General features: G+C 45.3%; 1 protein-coding gene across 1 annotated transcript in view; it reads left to right on the forward strand.

The window, feature by feature from the left end:
• Nucleotides 1–3,650: 3,650 nt before the first annotated feature.
• LOC135200269 (uncharacterized) overlaps nucleotides 3,651–13,701 on the forward strand; it is a 108,960-nt gene continuing 98,909 nt past the window's right edge. The window contains exon 1 of the mRNA XM_064228756.1: nucleotides 3,651–3,803. Coding sequence (XP_064084826.1) covers nucleotides 3,749–3,803 — 55 coding nt within the window. The 5' untranslated portion in view covers nucleotides 3,651–3,748. The remainder of the gene's footprint in view (nucleotides 3,804–13,701) is intronic.

A 13,701-nucleotide genomic window follows, 5' to 3' on the forward strand; every position in this document is an offset into this window, starting at 1 on the left:
TTAATAAATATATATTTTAAAACTGTTTATCTCTCAGCTAGAAAACAAGGATTTGAGCCAATATCCACATTTAAAGGAACACAGTGAATGTGTTGAAGATAATACCAACTTTATGGAATACATTGAAAAAATCATATTACTACAAGAGGCCTTTGATAGTCGTTTTAGTAATTTTGCTGAAGAAGATTGCATGCTTGCATTTATAAATCCATTTTCACTTACTGAACATAACATTCTGAAGATGCCTAGTAATATACAGATAGAACTTATTGATCTAAAAGCAAATTCAGTACTGAAGAGTAAATTTAATGAACTTCCCTCACTCCCAAGTGCATCTGAAATGCTTAATTTTTGGCGATCATTACCATGTGAACATTTTCCAGAACTGAGAAAATTTGCCCTGTCGCTTTGGAACAACATACAGATGCGAGCAAGCATTTTCATCCATGAAAATGATCAAGAACAAACTGAGGTCACGGCTATCCGATTCAAATCTGAAGAATTGTCTGTTGCTCTCAGTTACTAATTTAACTCCTAATATTACAGATTTGGTGAAAGCAAAGCAAAGTCAAAAGTCTCACTAAACCTAGTTATGTTTATTTTTCCTGCATGTGAAATGACTTTTCTTTAAAACTGCTAATTGTGTTCACATATTTTTATTAGTACTGTCAGAAATAACTAATGAATATTATCAATACAAATTCAAAGTGTCAATAAAGTAAGTACAGTTTACCTTGTATCTATGTTAAATCCTTTCCTTTACAACTGCTACATCTGTCCACGCTATTATATATATATATATATATATATATATATATATATATATTATATATATATATATCAATGATTATATGTATAACTGCCAATATGTCCAAATTACCATATTGAAGGATTGAAAGGGGGTTAAAGTTTGTGTGGCGCATCTGAATTAGAAGTGAAGAAAATTGGTGCATGGGAACAAACAAGGTTGGCCACCCTGGATAATAGCTTTGCACCTCATAACAAAAGTGTAAGTGTGCCCGCAACTGTGTTTGTGGAGTGAGCACTTAGGAATCAGGAACCCAAGGGCAGGGAGTCTTGCAGCTTCATTTAGTGTTTTTGTGCCTTCACAGACTGTACTTATAACCTGTAGCATGTCATCTGCCTCCCATTTTTTGTCTTAATCCCCTTTTTGCTAGCAGTAATTCTTCCTTGGCATGGCAACCTGAAAAGAAAATAAATGAAGGAAATATGAAACTAGGTACAATAAGTGGGTTGTAATATGGAACAGGCTGTTTCCTAATGCCACCACACCATTTTCCTATATAGTCAGCAGAAATTCAACACAAACAATTGTTTCTAGTAAATTAGCAATGTCATTTTAACAACTGATCTTACACCTAATCAACACACTATATTCCATTCCATACCTCATATATATTAGTTTAAATAGTGTGAACAAATGTGAACCTTACCTAAAATAAAGTTTCACAGGGCAAAAAGTAAACAGTGTCGTCTTAGTGCCTCCGACTTCAAGTTAGCGACACCAACTTACTGGTCTGGTACACTGGTGGCATCAGGTGGAAGTAAAAAGATATGGTTGACTTAATTAGCAACAGGTGGCAGGCAGATCAGGCGAGACATTATTGCCTGTTTCATATTACCACACCACCTTCTCCCCTATATATATATATATAATATATAATATAATATATATATATATATATATTATATATATATATATACATAAATAAAGATATATGCCACGAAGGAAAAATAAACGAAGGAGGTCTGCAGACCTCCTTCGTTTATTTTTCCTTCGTGGCATATATCTTTATTTATGGATTTATCACGTTCCTAACTTTCGTGATTCAGTTATACATACATATATATATATATATATATATATATATATATATATATATATATATATGCTTAAAAAGATTAAAGGAAGATTATCAGCGGGGGTGACCTAAATTGGCTTGCCTGTGGATGGACCTCTTGGTATAAATACCACCTTTTCTGTAAACTTTTCTCTCATTCATCTACCTGTAGAGGGAGACAGCAGTCTGAAATATAGTACTTTTCTCTCTATATTTTGGTGTTTTTATGGGCCCCTTTTATTATTATTATTATTATCATCATTATTATTATCATTATATATATATATATCTATATATATATATATATTATATATATATATATATATAACATTTTTATTTAATACATGTGTGTGTGTGTATGTGTGTGCGTGTGCGTGTTTTTGAAGTTTTAATTTTCTCTCCTGTTTTAATTTCCAAATTTTACATTACCCACGGATTTGTTTGCCATAAATTATTTCTGTACAGAATTTGATTACATTTCTTTCACGTTTTACATAACGGATGGAAAATGAATACCTATACTTCTGAGATAAAAGACAGAAAATGTATTTATTTCTTACAGTTAATTATAGTAAAACTCCACTAATCTTCGTATAAAAAAATCAGCCAAACTACTTGATGTATAAAACCTTAACATTAATAATAATAAAATAATAATAAAATAATAATAACTAATAATAAAATAATAATAATAATAATAATAATAATAATAATAAATAATAATAATAATAAAAATAACTATAATAATAATGAATAAATAATAATAATAATACATAATAAAATAATAATAATAATAATAATAAGAAAATTAAGCTTTACTGCATGCTTTATGAACGCAAAATTGGGGGGGGAGGGGGGGGGGCGGGCACTAGTTTCAAATAGGGGCACGTGCCCCTTGCCAGTTACGCCTATAAAGCACACGTCTTCATCAACCAACATTTCGAGGGTTAAGATTTGACATGATTGGTAATTGCACAGGAATATTAAATTAATGAATATTTGTTACATTATTTTAGTGTTTTTACTTATATTGTTCACTACTATGAAGATTAGTTCAACGTGCAAATATTGTCAGTTCGTATTTTCGTTACATAACTTATTATTTTAAAAAAATCTTATAAATAAACATAAGGATAATTAATTTTTCTTTTTTACACTTTCCAAAACTCCTGCAATATCAAGCTCTCGTCAAGGGTGGGGTAAACAAGAATGAATTTATTCAATCTATAAAATATTATACCTAAGGAGCTACACAAAGATTTGTAGTATTACTGTTTATTCAATAATAAGTTTTATGGAATAGTAAGCTTTTTAGTGCTATACTAAACCATAATTAAAATGCATAAGTTATACCTAATTTTTGGCTATATCATTTCCCATTTTAACTGCTTCTTGCTATCGGTGCTACTGAAGCTTATTTCTTATTATTGTTTTTTTTTTTTACAAACTTTTTTTTTTATAATTAACATTATGTTTTTTCGGAGGTAGAGTTTTAATTTAAACTAAGGACACATTTTGGCCTTGAAAATTCTCGGCATGATTGGTACGGAACTCGTGCTCAAATATTTTTACGTATATAGCTAAAAGAAAATCTTCACAACGGAAGAAACGAACTTTCAGAGCACACATTAAAACAAGGAAATATTTTCAAGCCAACGTGTGCTGATTGTTTGAAGTAAGATTTTACCTGCGAAAAAATGAAGTGAAATAGGTAGTTTCAGTTTTAGATTTTAATTAGAAGTTCTAGCAGAACAAGTTCTAAAAGTACAATACACGACCGGCGTCACCTTGAAGAGTTGAAGTTGTAGTTGTTTTTATGAAACTAAGCGACGTAGAAAATAGGAGTGTTCGTATATCGTAATCAACAACCGCCCTTCCAACCAAACATGTATAACATTAACATTAACAGCATACTTTTGGTTTTGACATTATTCATATCAGGTAAGCTGATGTAAATTTAATTGCATGAAAGGGTAAGGTAATGAATTAGGAAATTTAGTCTGTTAACTTAACCTAGGTTCTGGCCTACCGTAAGTTGCCGTTAGTCAGGAACACTTAGTCTAGACCTAGGCAAGTTACCTGTGACAGTCTTGCGTAGTAGTTGTATCAGTGTCCCAGTTGAACTAGTATATAACGTACGGTATAGGTAATTAGGGTATTTTAGAAAGATGCAGAATTTCATGAGAAATGTCAGGGTAGGTTGAGACTAAACCAAGCCTAGTAGACTGGTTCGTAGCCTGCTTCATAGATTAGCCTAGCCTAACTCGGTTTACCCAAATCTGTAAAACTGTGATGCTTTAATTTTTGGCACAGAATATTGGTACGGCAGCCGTATCCCTCATTGCGATAGGTAGGTAGATATTGGTATGGCAGTGAATTGTGCATAGCCTATGTCAATTTCAGACTTCTTGCCGTAGAAATGTAACATAGGGTAAAACACCGCGTGGACTGGCCAACTCACCGAATATCATGGTTGGTCACCCTATGAAAAAGTACTTTTAACGCGTCCTGACACCCGAGATGGTCATCAGTCACGAGTTGTTGTTGGTGGGAGAAGGAGCTAAAGACCTCTACTCTCCTTTCAAAGTAAGTTTTTATTGTAGTGTCTTACCGAACAATTATACAGCCGTGATTTCCACGAGGCGGCAGGAGACTAAATTCAAATTTACGCGCGTAGGCGTCGCCAACACTGGTGGTGATGACGTCCATCTCCCTCCACTCGCGGGAGAACCAGGTACAACTGCCCAGGTGAATCCAATTCTTTTCCTGCCGGCGTCCGGTGAACATCGGTGGTCGGTGCGGTGGATGACTTTGCTTCGCTTTTGTTTTTTCTTGTGGATTTGATCTTCGAATTGGTGAAGTAACTCTTTTTTTAGGCGTTTGTTGTTATTTTGCTTATTATTTAGGCGTCGCCATGTCGGATTCTAGTCCGTCGGGGGAGTTAGGTTTTGCATCTCAGGATGTAAAACTAGATTATCCAAGTTAGAGTATATTCTCACACTAAATGTGTTAAGTGTAGGGGACAGGTTTGTTCAGCAGATCGAATATGTAACGAGTGTAGTGATTGGACTGATTCTCAATGGAAGTTTTTTAGTTCATACTCGGAGAAATTAGCTAAAGACAGAATTAGAAAAGCAGCGCTTAGGGAAAGTAGGCTTAGCTCTGCTTCGTCTTGCGATGCATCTGTTCCTTCTGTTTCTCCTCAAATTGTTATGTCTCCTTAACTAGGTAAACACCTCCTATTCCTCCTACTAATCCCACTTCTCCGGCTTCCCGTGTAGTTTCTTCCGACACCATTGCCAGTCTGGAATCGAGGTTAGATCAGAAATTTTCGGTACTAGCGAATACGGTTTTGCAACTTGGAAATTCAGTTAAGACGTTTTGGAGAAAGCGGCTTCAGGTAAGAGTGTAGTGAGGGTGCGTCTGTCTGTCCTGACACATCTCCTAGACAAGGTCACTGTCCAGCTCCCCCACACTGGGAGAAGATATACGGAAGTCCAAGGAGTCGATCGGATTTGCCACAGACCCAAGGCTCCTCTCTTGTTGGTAGCCTGTTGCGCCTCAACAGGGCTCGGTTAAGCGTTGGAAAGGTGTTGCGGTTAGACGCCCTTCGAATGATTCAAGCGATTCGTCTCCGGTCGCGCGGCGCTCTTGGCGAGATTCGCCCGTTTCGCGTCCCTTAAAGAGGCGTTCAGGCGCTGATTCTTCGCCTCCTCCAGTCAAGCTGTATAAGGAGCCTGAGAGTAGGGTTGCGCCTCAGCCGTTAGCGGCTTGTTCGTCGCCTCAAATCTGTGCCTTTTTCGGCTCCATCTACTAGTAGAATGTTGGTATTTAGCGTTGTAGCTAGCAGTTCTAAGGGTGTTTCTTTAGGCGCTTTCTCGTCTGTTACGCCTGATGCGCCTGTTTCGCCTCTAATTTCGGCGACTCCGAGCGAGGCGCAAGTAGTTTTTCCGCCTTCTGCTGAACATTTAGGCTCTTCCAAGCCTACGTTAACTGTTTTTGATTCGTCTCTGGCGCCTTTGCGCAAGCAGTTAGAGATGTTAACCAACTGGATGAATGATCCAAGGGTGTTCGAAACCTTCAGATCCGGTTGTAGTCCCGTCTACTTCTTCGGGGCAGTATCGGAGAATGAGGAAGAAGTAGAGGAGGAGGATTCACATCACCTCTCGTGTTATTCACGTCTCCTTAGATTCTTCTGGTATCTTATCCAGATTATTTTGAGAAAGCGGCTCCGCTCTCCCCAACTTCGACTTTTTTTTTGATGAGGAGGAAAACTTCAGACCCTCTCCTCCCTCCCAAACTTGTTCTATCTAAAGCGGTTAGACATTCGTTGAAAGAGACGGAGAAATGGATGTCTATGAAAAGAGACTTAGGGAAGGCGCTTTTTGCTTACCCTCCCTCTAAGTTGCTTCGTAAGAGGTATAGGTTTTATGTAACTGGGAAAGCTCCTTCTCTGGGAGTTTCTGCCTCCTCCCAGGGAGACTTCTCCAGTTTAATCGACTCCTCTAGGAGATCTGCTTTCGCCGCAGCGAAAGTTTTCTTTACAGCGCCTGAGTTGGACCACGTTGTAAAGAACCATTGTTCCGATACGTAATACAAACCCTCGGTCCTTTAACAATAGGAAGGTAACTAGCGGCAGCTGGGACAGTCCGTAAGCTTCGAACAAGGGGTGGGGAACGGTAGTTAACTGCTTGTCCGATCGTGCGCGCGCCCCGCGCGCCCGAGAGGTGAAGAATCACTTTTGCTTTCGGCCGCGTTGGGTGTAAGACGTGTTCGTCGTCGCTCTCTGCCCGCTTCATCGTCGTATGCTTGTGTTTATATTGTGTTTGTTCCGACACGGCATACAAACCTCGGTCCTTTTACAATAGGAAGGTACTAGCGGCAGCTGGATAGGTCGTAAGCGTTTCGAACAAGGGGTTCGGTAGTTAACTGCTTGTCCGACAGGCGCGCAACTGCGCGACTGGGAGGTAAACAAATCACTTTTGCTTTCGGCCTGCTGGCGTGTGGACGTGTATCATCGCTCTCTGCCCGCTTCATCGTCGTTGCTTTCGCATGGTTGTGTTTTTCTTTTTCTATTTATCTAGTGAAACTGAATTGTAAGTACAATCATTTCATATTTATTTCCATTGAATTCAATTGTGAATTAAAGGATCTTGGTTTCACCACGCCCTCCGATTACCCGAGTGCCGGGACTGAAGGGCGTAAGTGCGGGAATTCATTTTCCCAAATGAGCCTCGTATTGTGTATGCTCGGTGCCGAGGGCGGAGAGCGCGCTCCGAGCGTATATTTTGGTTGGAAATGTGTAGATGAAAATCGTAAGTAAGTGCTCTTTTCATTTATATTTTTTTTTGACCTGTATGCTCGTTGCCGAGCGAATGCGCTCGGCACGAAAACTTATTCTGTATGGAAGTGGAATCGCAAGTACAGTATTCTTTTTCATTTTCATATATATTATTTTGATTGTAGCAATACTCATTTTGGATCAGTTTCCGAGCTTACCCGGAAATTGATCCTTTCCCCTTTTTATTTGAATGAAGTGAAATCGCAAGTGCAGTTCTTTTTTTTCATTTTCATATTTTATTGAGATTGCATTGTTTACTTGGATCAATGTTTCCGCTATTCCCGGGAATTGATCCTTCCCCTTTTTATTTGTATGAAGTGAAATCGCAAGCGCAGTGTTCTTTTTCAATTTTCATATATATTTTGATTGCATCAATTCATTATGGATCAAGTTTTCCATTCATAATCGGGAATGGATCCCTTTTTAAACCTTTTACCCTTGCGCTCGGTACCGAGGGCGCAAATGCGCTCGATCCGAGCCCTTATCATTGTGAAGTGAATCGTAATGCAAGATTCTTTTTCATTTTATTCCTTTATTATTGATTGCATCATTAATTATTTGGTTCAAGTTTCCGCTCAGTCAGGGAATTGATCCTTATGCCCTTGCATTCGGGCCGAGGGCACGATTGCTCTCGGGCTCTTATTATTATTGTTGGGTACATGGGTGCTGTGCGGGGGTGGGGAACGACCCCCCCCCCCCCCCCCCCGGACCCCCCCCCCCCCCCCCCCCCCGCTCAGCTCCCACAGATGGCCCTTCCCCTTGGGGGGGAGGTTATCGGCGTTCTTCTCCTCGCCCGATCCGTCGAGCGCGGGGGAGGGCGCTCGGTGCCCGATGTAACACAATTGTATTCGGGGTCTTCCACTCGTTCGGAGAGGGCTCACCCCCCCCGCGCGAGGGGACTTCCCCCACTAATCGCTACTACTGTTATTTCCGCAGGTGCTACTGCCACGAGGGTGGACCTTGGTGAGGTATGGGCGTCCTTAACCATTTGCAGGGCGTGCTAGTGTCCAGGGGCTGCGGTTCTATGTCTGGGCCTACTGCGGTCACCCATGGAGTGGTGACCACGCTCCAGGTGACGACGTCCCTCCTCACCTGGTGTACTCGCCTCACGTGGTAACAGTCTTGCCTACAGCGCTGTGAAGTGCCGTTCGCCGTACCGAGATGGGGGGCGTGCCGCCGCCGCTCGTGGTTGCCGCGCTGCCGGCGCACACTTCCGCTGCCCTAGAGCTCGCCCCCTCCCCTGGACCTCCTGCCGCCGGTACCAGGATGTTGCTGGTTGCTGCTCCACTTCCTGTGGTTTTCCGGTGCTGCCTGCCGTACCTGCCGATTCTGGGCTGACTGTCCATGCAGTTGCTGCGCTGGCTGTCCCTGCCGTTGCTGCGCTGGCTGTCCCTGCCGTTGCTGCGCTGGCTGTCCCTACCGATGCTGTTGCTGGCTGTGCCTGCTGTTCCTGAGATGCCCATACCTGCTGACGGTCGTCCCTGTTTCGTGGTGGTACTACCCCAGACTTTGGTCTGTCTGTACAGGTGCGTCCGGGCCCTGTGGCTTCGGCTACAGCAGCCCCGGCTCCGAGCCCTGGATAGCAGATCTTACGTCTGTCCTGAGGAAAGCTGACGAAGAAGAGGAGGAAGGAAGGTGTCGTCGTCGTCGTCTTCATCTTCTTCATCGTCGTCGGCTGCCCGCCTCTTCCCACCCCTTCGACTTCTAAGGCTTCACAGCCGAGGAAGAAGAAGGTTGCCTCCTCCTCCTAAGAAGTCTCCCTCGGGAGCTTCTCGGGACCCGTCCCCTCACCTCGGTGGGACGGGAGGGTTCCTTCGCTGGTCCTCCTGCTCCTTCGGGAGCGGGGCCCGCTCTCTTCTTCCCGCAAGGAAGAAGACTACGGGGACCAGAGGGGTATCGGCTAACAACCGGGTACTTCCTCGCCTGGTGTCGGAGGTTCTGCCACTGCATCAGGGTCCCCCCCGTCTTGGCCTCTCGTTCGCGGGGGAGGTACCGAGGTGTACGGTCGCCTACCAGCGACCGTGCAGCCAGGAACCAGACCTCTGAGTCCGCTCAGCGTCAGGTTCACGGCGCGGGGCGGAAGGACTGGTGACAGCCGCTCACGCGACTCTCACCAGACCAGCTCTCGCTCTCGCGGCGACCAGCTGGCTACCCGGGGACGTGACGGTCCACGACGCCACGGGCTGAGGCTGGGAAGAGGTCCTCCCGTTCGCCGGTGCAGCACGGCTGGAACCAGCGACGTGACGTGCCGTGGAGGACAAGCACCGGTTCTCACTGTGACAGTGGAGCGATCGGGTACGGCAACCGCAGCACCCAGCTCTTTCTGACACTCGAGATCGGGGCCGGGGGCGGGGCCTCTGCTCAGTCCAGCCGTTCTCCACAGCAAGACGGTTCGACCAGGCCTGCAAGCTCGATCGCCACCGCGGGTTGACGATCGCCACTGCAGCCCTCCAAAGCCTGCTGGTTCTGCCAGCGAGCGAGGAGGGAGCGTCAGGTCTGCCTCTCCCGTACCTTCAACCTCCTCGGGTTACACCGGTAGGAGCGAGGTATTGAGGAGTGATCGTGTGGGGTGCGCCCCTCATGATCCCACCACGACGCCCTTACGTGCCAGGCCACGGTTCTTGGACCGGCCAGGACGTATGCGCAAGTGGATGGAGAAGACCGAGAGGGCTGTCGCTGTTCCCCCTTCTTAGGAGGAAGGTTCTCGGAATAATGCTCTTGTTCGAAGGGCTTAAACGGTCCCACTCTGCAAGATGCTGTGACTTCCGAGATCCAGAGGAACTTTGCCGAGGTTTATTGGCGCTGATTCGTCAGCACAACGACCTCGGGGGGAAGGATCGCCGCTCCCACCAGCAGTAGCCACGTCTCGGCTCGAGTCGTTTTGGGGCCCCGAGAGGGAACCCAAATCGACGGTGGGTCTGCCGCGATCGGAGCTCGCCGACTGTGTTTGAACCAGGTAGTCTCTCGTCTCCGGACAAGAAGGCTCTCTCAGTTCTGGCCGGTCGAACAAGCTACTTCACCTCCTCTACTGCGACAGAGGCGTTTCTACGTGTCTTCGGACACCGTTTGAAATAACCCCTTTCGGTCTCTCCCCCCCTGAGGTTTTTCGAACCCATCGACAGGACTGGAATGAGTCCCCGGAGGACGGTATCGGCTCTCTCCTGTCAGGTGTCGATCAGCCCCACCCAGACGACGTTCACAGTGGCGGCAGACCCTTACCTACAGTATGAGTTCGTAACCCTCCTCTAGAAAAAAACGTTGTTTTCTCCTGACGATACGTTTTCCCAGGCTCTGAGAGGCCGTAAGGCGGATGGCTGCTCCTTTTCTTCTCCAACTGCTAGTTTCCACGCTGGGAAGGCGAGCCAGTATCCAATTTCCTCCCCCCCCCCATTCCCTCTCTCCTTACGGCTACAAGGGAAAAGGGGAGGGGATCCTACAGAGATTTCTCTGTAAGATCCCACGTTAGGGGCTGCGCTACCGGGGGGACCTTCGGGTCCTACCTGACGTAAACCCCGGTCGTTGAGGAGGCGGGATCCTGCCCTTTCTCGATTTCCTACGGGAATCGGGAGGATCACCAGCCGATATCGTTTGACGAATTCGGTGGGGGTTTCGCAGAGTGCTTAGAATTCTACGGAATTTCTAGCGCACTCAGAGTGTTCGAGTTTTTTTACGATCTCCAAACACTTAGGCGAGACCACGGTCCAAAGTGAGGCGAGAATCCCCATAATTGTTACACGATAATCGGGAAAAAAACAAACCTCGCTTATGCTCGAATTCCTGTAATTTCTAGCATTTGGAAGAAGACTGCTGCTGAAAGAAGAGTATCTCACAGTAGGCGATTAACCTGGAATAGAGAAGAACGGACGGGAACTTCCAGTTTGGCTTGAACCTATCGTCTTCGGTATTCTGTTCACCATTGAAGCTTTCCTTTGGGAAAGACTTCTCCTTCACTCTCTTGACTAGAGAACGAAGGCGGTCGATCTCCAATCCTTATTGCTCATTCCTCGGAGAGGAAAAGAATTTAGGATGGAGGTCGTGGTACAGAACCTACAATATACTACGTATATTACCCTCCGCGACATGATTCTTTTAACAGTTGAATTGTCCGTCCGGGGGGTAGGCGCATACCGTAGTTAACTCTACGGTTTGTGACCGAGACGAATTGTATCTTAATTGAACTGCAACTCGGGGTTGCCTGCAACCTCCCAGCAGTTATCAGTTTCGATTTTAGATACTTGGTATTGTCATGACAACACCAAATCAGCTTTTGTATTTACCGAAATCCGTTTCGGTTAAATATAATTGTCTCGAGCGTATTCTTTTATGCTCGATGGTTCTAGCCGAACGCATTCTTCGTGGAATAGTGGATTACCTGGCAACTCAGGATGACGAGTCACCGAGAGCTACTGCGTATTGAACTGCCTGATAGCGGCTCAGTATCAGCTAGGTCTCGGAGATGCACGGTCGGTTACGTCTCTCTCTCCCTCGGTTTGATTGACTACCGAAAACCGTATCTCTGCCCAACAATCATGGACTTAGGTCTCTGATTAACGGGGATTCTCGCAATAATGAAGGACCATCTACTGCTGTGACGCTCGATTTCATCGCCTTCGACATTGCGAGAATTTTCAACAGAGATATCTCTTGTACTTTCCATCTTTCTGTTTACCGCACGGTAACAGAAGTCTGTACTAGTCTCCCGCTGCATCGCACCGCGATAATGCGAATGATTTTTGCAGACATCTGAGTTTGTTCTTCAAAATATCTCGTATTCGTAGGTGTGCAATTATTCATTGCTCGCCCCGAATTAACAGATATGTCAGAAGACATCGCCTACTCTCCGACCTGACAGCTCTACTTCCAAATGTTCAGCCCATGAGAAGCAGTTCTTCAGGCAGTATTTCCCTGTCTTCATTACTGAAAAGCGCTCCGCTTTTATTGCAACTACGTTCCTCACCGGACAGCAATGAATAGCGGTTAGCGTTCTCAGTCTTTGTAGCACAGGTTCAGAATCTTGAGAATCCTTCTCTCGGGTTCAGCTGTGAAGACGTAGGTTGCATTTTCTGTACACCTTCGTCTTCAACGACACATAGTGTTGTTTCTCCTTAGCCGAGAATCAACTATACTAGGAGATATCTTGCCATCAGGGACCTCGGTCTCTAGAAGGCAATTGACTTTCGCCTGTTGGGCACATGCCCTTAAGAGTGTCATCACCTCGCCTTCTGGGCATCGGTGACGAACAAATTATTTGTTTAGTCTCTTGGCATAACCCTTTTAAGGCTTTAAGGTCACGTGACTTGCTCGGGTGCTTGGACAACTTGCCTCCTACCGAACGCAGTCAGTCGGCAGCTGTCAGAGCGCCCAAGTCTGTTACGAACTTCGCTGTGGACTAGTTCTTTGTTGTTCCATAACAGTCTGTCTTCGTCCTAACGGCTTGTCACAGTACCCATACCATCGACACCCACCATTGAGTGTCGGTGTCCTATCCACTACCGAGAAGAACAACTTCGCTGCAGACGGATAGACCAGTATGGGTACAGGACATCACCGAAGTCGAGAAGAGGGATAGGTCATACGACCATTCCCTTCTTTTTCCTCTGAGGTAATTGCATGACTTTTTCCTGCGAAGTCAAGCATCCAGGGGATGGGGATTCGTGACGCTCGATTTTCGTACCGAATTCGTAGCGAAGACTCTGAACCCTTCGGTTCCTGACGATCGGTTAGAGTCCTTCACAATCCCCTCCCTAATGGACTTCACCGCCTTCGATGCGAAGGAGATGCTGCTTTGTCCTGTGAAAGCGCGACCGCGCTTTCTGAAGAAACTCGACATCCCAGGCTGAGTGTTGAAGACTCTTCGTCAGCACCAAGATGACCTAGAAGTACACTCCCTCGAGTTACACAAGAACTTCTCCGTGGCGCAGGTACTGAAGGCATGGGGTCTGGTACAACCAGACCACTGGCACCTCCTTCTACCTTTTGGATATTGCCCACAGGTCCTTGGATCGTTTTCCTTGGGACCCGTGGTGGCTGCTCAACACGTTGTGTAGCTAACCCAGACCCTAGCAGGCTGAACAGCATCGAGTCCTGGTGTGACTGTAAGAATAGATAAGTGAATGAGAGAGTGACTGGCTTCTCTTCCTATCTCTCCCCCTCTACCTGTGGGTAGAGGGATACGGTCATCACCATTGCTGGATAAGGACGAGATGCCGGTGAGCTACTCGACAGAGCCCCATCCTATCCCTTTCACTAGGGATGGGAGCGAATATCCACCACTTTCCTCCTACAAGGGGGGGGAAGTGGATGCCAACAAGAGACAAACCATAACTTTATGTTGCCTCTTGCAAATAGGAACTTGTTCTTGTTTGCTGGTACGAAGAGATACGCTTGCCTCTCTCTTAGTACTTGGTCCAGAGGTCTGACCATTGATCCTGCGGTGCACACCCCGATCAATCGGACAGAGGCTTGGATCCCTCCCTCGCTCTTACGACCAGGGAGGCA

Source organism: Macrobrachium nipponense, chromosome 26 (assembly GCF_015104395.2).
Source record: "Macrobrachium nipponense isolate FS-2020 chromosome 26, ASM1510439v2, whole genome shotgun sequence".
Taxonomy (NCBI): Eukaryota; Metazoa; Arthropoda; class Malacostraca; order Decapoda; family Palaemonidae; genus Macrobrachium; species Macrobrachium nipponense.